This window comes from Colletotrichum chrysophilum (genome assembly GCF_026319265.1).
Source record: "Colletotrichum chrysophilum strain AFK26 chromosome Unknown scaffold_1, whole genome shotgun sequence".
Taxonomy (NCBI): Eukaryota; Fungi; Ascomycota; class Sordariomycetes; order Glomerellales; family Glomerellaceae; genus Colletotrichum; species Colletotrichum chrysophilum.
In genome coordinates this window covers 1,102,762-1,108,761 of record NW_026517288.1, presented here as the reverse complement: position 1 = coordinate 1,108,761, position 6,000 = coordinate 1,102,762, and the positions used below count along the sequence as shown (strand labels likewise).

The window sequence follows — 6,000 nt, the reverse complement described above, 5'->3', positions numbered from 1 at the left end:
CTGCCGCTGAAGAAGACAGACAGACACGCAAACCACACATGCTGCTGCTGCTGCTACTCCAATACAGTACACGCAAGTAATAAGTGGTCGACGGGGTCGGTGCTGCCAGCCAGCACGCATCCATTGTAGGAGCATCCCGTCGAGACATCGACTCCCGTCGTTTGCCGTGGTGGTAGGTCGTTCTCCTCGACTTGTTCCCCTCGCCCCGACTCGCATCAACTCGACTCGACACAAACTCGACCTTGGCTGGCCTCCCCCAGCCCTGCCCCATCCAGTATCCACCCAAGAACAGTGCCGAAGATTTTCATCAGACACCCCCTCCAACATCTACCGTCCTCCTGCTACCCATCCACCCCATCATATACAAGTATACATCTGTCCCTGCAACCTTAAACATGACCGTCGTCCGTTGAACCTCAACTTCACCTTTGCATCTCCTGCATCTTCTCGAGTCTTCGCCCATCACTGTTCGACACCAAACAAAAGGCCGTCCTCATCGCCCTCCTCCCGCCGTCTTCCCTTGGTCATCACACGGCTGAACATCTACATCTCGTATATGCCTTGCTGATCCCCGCCAGCAAGAAACCACATATCTTGTGAAGGAGAGGTGTGCGCTTGGGTCTGGAACAGGACTGCAGCGCTCCAGAAGGGCATGTTCTAATGTCAACCACGGTGACCTACCCCGTCATGGCAGAGTTGAAAGAGCCGGCGCATTCCAGTCTTTGGTCCAACTATGGAAGTCCCGTCCAGATGGCGTCTCGATTCAACAACAGCCTGGATTCCGGCCTCGGAGGCCATGCCGCCAACTCGCCACACGCAGGCCGCCCAAGAAGCCACCACCCGAGCGTAGACCACGGCTCCTACCCGTACGGTCGCTACCCCCAGGATGAATCTGATGCGTACGACAGGCACGCGCATCCCAGCCTGTCCTCCCACCACAGCTTCCCCAACCTGAAGAGGCCGTACTCCCATACCGAGCAGCCTCCTTACCAGGAGATTGTCCAGGATCTGAGGGACGACGGGTCCAAGCTGACGGTGAACCACGACCACAAGCTGCTATCCTTCAAGAGAGTGCAGGATAAGCACACGATTCTTGACCAGCATGGGCGCATGCAGCAGCTGGAGCTCTCTGCCCAGCTCCACGGAATGTTCTTCCTCTCGGAGATGCCCACCAACACCAACGACGGCACCATCATCCAGCCCGAGCTTACCTGCTACCGACGAAACCTCTTCCAGATCAGCGGCTCTCTGATCACCCCGCGCGGCCAGCTCTCGGTCGTCACCGAGACTGGCGAGACTGTTCCCGTCAGCAACACCGAAGTCACCATCTCCGCTATCGAGTCGGTCGATGGCCATCCCGTCCGTCTCATCGTCATTCCCTGGAAGACGCCCCCACCCAACTCCCCCGAGATCTCCCAGACCGCGGACCAAGAGCCAGCATCACTCCCCCTGATCCCCTTCCAAGAGGACGGCTCCGAAGCCGATGGAGAATATGCCGTATACCCCATCGGGTGGCGCCGATTGCAGTTCAGAATGTGAGTAACTTGGAGCACACTTGCACAAAGGAACGATTTCGTACTAACTCTGGTTCAGCGCTACCGCGAACAACGGCAGAAGGAAGGAACTGCAGCAGCACTTCGTGCTCCATCTCAAGGTCGTCGCCACGCTGGCCAACGGCAGCAAGGTCGTGCTTACGGAATCGACAACGGCTCCCATCGTTGTGCGTGGCCGCAGCCCGCGCAACTTCCAAGCCAGGAAAGAGATTCCTCTGCTCGGCTCCAGCGCTGGCTCAAGAGGCCAGGCCTTGGTCGAGACCGGATTGGGTATCGTGGCAGGACCGTTGGCAGTCAAGCCGCAAGAAGCCAAGGCAAGAGGGTTGGATATGCAGATGCCCCGCTCCGCCTTCACCTTCAGCGCCGGAGGGCCCAAGATGCCAGGAGCCCCGATGACAGCTATGAGATCAAAGTAAGCCCGCCCAGCCAACCCCTCCATTTCTTCGCCTGGACTTGCCAAGTCGATCACTCGGTCGACTTGGTGCGTGTCCATCACTTGATGAACGCCGACTCCTGAGAGAAGAACCTCGCTGACTCGTTCCAGCTCCTACCCTAACTGGGGCTCCACGAACCCCGTGTCCATGTCTCAACTGCCACCGTCCGGCTCGGGAGGCTACCCGGCGACCTCCATGGCAGGAGAGCCTTACCATAAGGTCCCTCTCTCGGGCGGAACCAGCTTCAGTGCTGAACCGCAAGACATGCCTCTCCAAACATCAATGCCATCGGTCCAGCTGTCGTTGGTAGCAAACGAGCAGCAGCAGCCCCCTATCAGGACCCAATATGCGTACGTCCAGAGCACTACCGCCCCGCCTCCCCTCTCCGTTTCGACGACTGCGATGGCGAGCTCGGACAATGCGCTGAACGTCCCAAGATACGTCGACAACCCGAGGCCCACCAAGAGCCCCAGGCACGCGAGTGTCCCTTCCATCCACAGCACCGGCTCTCTTCCCAACGAGTCGTCGCCCGAATACCGATACGGCTCGTCGTACGGAGCCGTCGGCAGCAACGCCAGCGAGATCCCGCCACCTGCCTACAAGCAGGAGCCTGCTGCCTCCCACCCCGGTCCCGCCCGAGACTACTACCCTCCCGCGAGCTCGTGGACAACAACAGCCGGCGAGCCCGCCTCGACCGTTGCCTACACCAGCGGCGAGGGACGGCCGTACGCCTTCCCCGACCAATACGCCAGCGGAGGTTCAGCGCCGTCAACCAAGCAGGAGGCCGTAGCCCCTCCAGCACCTGGATCATACAGCAGCGCACACCGGGGTTCCTTTGACGGCATGAACCACTACTCCTGGAACACTAATTAGCTGTGCGCATAATTGTTTGGCGGCTGGGTTACGCCATTCGTTCCCCAACTTCGAGAAACAATAATAGGTTCGGGCCGGGCGTGACCAGACTGGCGGAAACAAGTCCTTTGGCCTAGGCTGTTTCCTACCCTGGCACGACGGCCCCTGACTGTGTACCATCATACCCTTCGATTCGAGGCCTAGGAGAGACAGAGAGTGATTGCGGTTCGGATTTGAGTTTGGGATGTTATTTGCTTTGTTTTTTCTTGTGTCGGCGAGAAGTTTCAGTTCTTTGAGGCCATGACGAAGCTAAGGAGTTCCAAACAAACGGGGGTTTCAGTCCATTGTAGGATGCGATGGACCTTGGGCCCCGGCGGGCTTCTCCCCCACACCATCAGCTCGGCATCGGCAACGTCCCTTTTTTATTTTTATGTTTCATGACAGACCGGACCCGAGCATAATTGGGTAGGCGCAGCAACGAGATGGTCGAGATCGGCGTCAAGAGACGGGCATTGTCTAGTGGCTGGGCATTTCGATACCACACGGAGGATAGCATTGACGTCGGATGCTCTGGCCGGACGCTTGTATCACCGGCTCCGGGCCGTGCTGCGACATTGGGAGGGCGGGTTACATTACGATGTGTATGGTATTTTACTTTCCTTTATATTTTTTGGGACGCGTCGAGCGCCGGGTATCGGGGCAAGGAAAGCAATGAAAGGCATTGTGGTCTTCAAACCGGCATCCTCTTTTGATTTCTGGAGTGCGCCGACGATGGCGGTATTTTGTGGTGTTGAGGGGAGAGAGAGATAAAGTCTTCTAAGCCTGGGATGGCACGACGTCCAGAAAAGAGCCTCATCCCGCTGCGGCGGTTGAGTTCCGCCACCCGAACGCCAGGGATGGCCGAGCGTTCAGCTGATTTGTTCAGCACGGGAGCGACCCAACCTACTGGTAACTTTCGAGACCCGGGGCAGGCGGTGAAGACGAGACGGTGTGGGCAGTCATGTTGGTTTTTGTTTTTTTGGTCGGTTGGGAATGGGTGGATTGGCTTCGCCTTTTTGTTTGGCTTGGCCTCGTCTCGTTTTTGGGTTCCAATGTTGCTCGCACGACGGCGGCGACCTACATTGTTATGTTATGCGTGCGCGCAAACTTCGGTGGAGGGAAATTTGGATTAGGCTGGCTTGTTTTACTTTTCAACTTAGATGGGGGAAGGGAGGAGGAGGGAGGAGGAAAGAGAAGGAATAAGAAGAAGTGATCCTCTTTTTAGTGAGACAGAGAGAAGAGAAAAAAATGCCCAGAAAATGCGCAAAGCGATGAGACAGAGACCAAAGCTTTTCTCCCCATCGCATGTTTTCCTGCTGCCGCCCCTCTCAGCCCACTTCAACTTTTCCCCGCCTGGAGAAACAAGAAGCTCGTATTGGGGATTATCGTGTGTATCGGTGTAGTGCGAGAGAGGGGGGACCGGACCCGGGTACGAGAAGGGCAGGCAGGGCTATGTATTATTAACAACCTCGAGTTCTGTTGGTACACAACACAAACGCCAACCGCAAGCAAAACCCCACGAGGTACTTTCGTCCATTGTGTGCTTGCGTCTGACCCGGTTCTAGCCTCCCTCCCTTTGGCTCCTAAAATTACCTTGCCTGCCTCGCCGGGCGTTCGCAAGGTTGGGCGGGTTCCCACTCACACAAACACAGCATAGCACGTTGGTCGCTCACGCGCACCAACGGCGGAGGCGCATCGTCATCTCATCTCACCTCGTCACCTTGCCTTACATACCGTTACGCTCGCCGCACCCACCCCCCTCCCTCCCTCCCTCTTCCAATAGTCTGGGCAGACTAGCCTGGCGCCGTTTGTTGGCGTTGGCGTTGCCGGCGGCGGCGGCGGTGGCCGGCGCGGAGCGGGAGACCCCACGTGCGGTGGGAACCAATGCACCGGAGATCGTATATGTCGTCGTTGTATGGTGTGCGTTGCGTTTTATCTTGCATGGTTTGTCACTGTTTCGTCGTGCTGTTGGTTCGTTCCCCTCCTCTTCCTGTACTCCTCTTGTTCCCATCTCCCGTAGGATTCACTCCATGGATCAAGAACCCACCCACTTCGCTGTCTTCCCCTTCCTGCCCCCTGTTTTGAGGAGAGAGGGAGGGGGACAGCGCAGGCTACGCTCCTGCTGCGGAGGAAGGGACAGCAGGCCGCTTGCGCGTCGTTGGACGTTGCATCGCGGTAAGCCACAGACCTCCAACGGTCCAACGGGGCGTAGCGAGCGGGATGCCCGTTTCGGCGCTTTTTTGGGCAAGTAGTACGAACTGCTCCTCAGCTGAATGGGAGCGGAATCATTCATCACTGGCGGGGCTCGGAGGAACAAAGAGGGGCGTGTGTCAATGTGTGAGGGCGGCGTATTTCCCGTTGGTTCTGCTTTTTCTTCGTTCTCATTTTACCAAGAGGTCGGATTGGGAGATTTGCTTCTCTGCTCGGGCCCGAGGGATCGGGTAGGCAGGGGAGGGTCCGCCCCGAATTTGGTGATGATGACGATCCGTCACCTGTCAAAGGTGCACCAACACACGTAACCCACACCACCCACACTTCCTGTCAAGGGAGATGAGGGGTGGACAAGGGTGTTCGTGGTCAGAAGGAAGGGGAACCAACGCGACGAGGAACAAGCAAGCCATGCACATCACACACCACGGAACCGGCGCGTTGGGACAGTGGTTCTTCCTTCGGGGAGTTCGTCGTAAATCTCCAAGCAGGAAGGGAAAGCAAGCAAGCAGGCAAGCAGCCACCCGAACCCCGGCCCGCCCCTCACCTACTAACATGGCGTTGAGGACTGACACCCCTCCCCTGAAGAGCTGAGCTGAACTCGCCGGGGCTGGACGCCAAGGCAGCGGAGCGGAAGGGATGCGGCTGCCATGTGGTTTGGATGTGAGACAGTATATCAGTAAAGAAACGAGGACGGTGGCCACGTTGTTGTCATACATCCCAGGGCTCGGATTTGAGTTGCAGTGCAGCTTGCTTTGACATGTTGTGGCAGCCGGAGGGGAGGAGGGGCTGCTGCGTTGTGTCTACCTGCGTCCGTAGCGTTTCTTCTATGCGTGGTGGCTTTTACGGCCGTAGGATTCTCGTCGTGTGTCCACATCAACTGCCACTCAACAACCACTACAATAAATATTCCA

General features: G+C 57.5%; 1 protein-coding gene across 1 annotated transcript; it reads left to right on the top strand.

Moving 5' to 3' along the window:
• Positions 1 to 750: 750 nt before the first annotated feature.
• On the top strand, positions 751 to 2,860 carry COL26b_000290 (uncharacterized protein; the record flags this gene model as incomplete). Its single annotated transcript, XM_053173260.1, has 3 exons — positions 751 to 1,535; positions 1,594 to 1,965; positions 2,098 to 2,860. The coding sequence occupies 3 exons, from the start codon at positions 751 to 753 to the stop codon at positions 2,858 to 2,860; spliced, it is 1,920 nt and encodes a 639-aa protein (XP_053042966.1).
• Between the last annotated feature and the right edge of the window lie 3,140 nt (positions 2,861 to 6,000).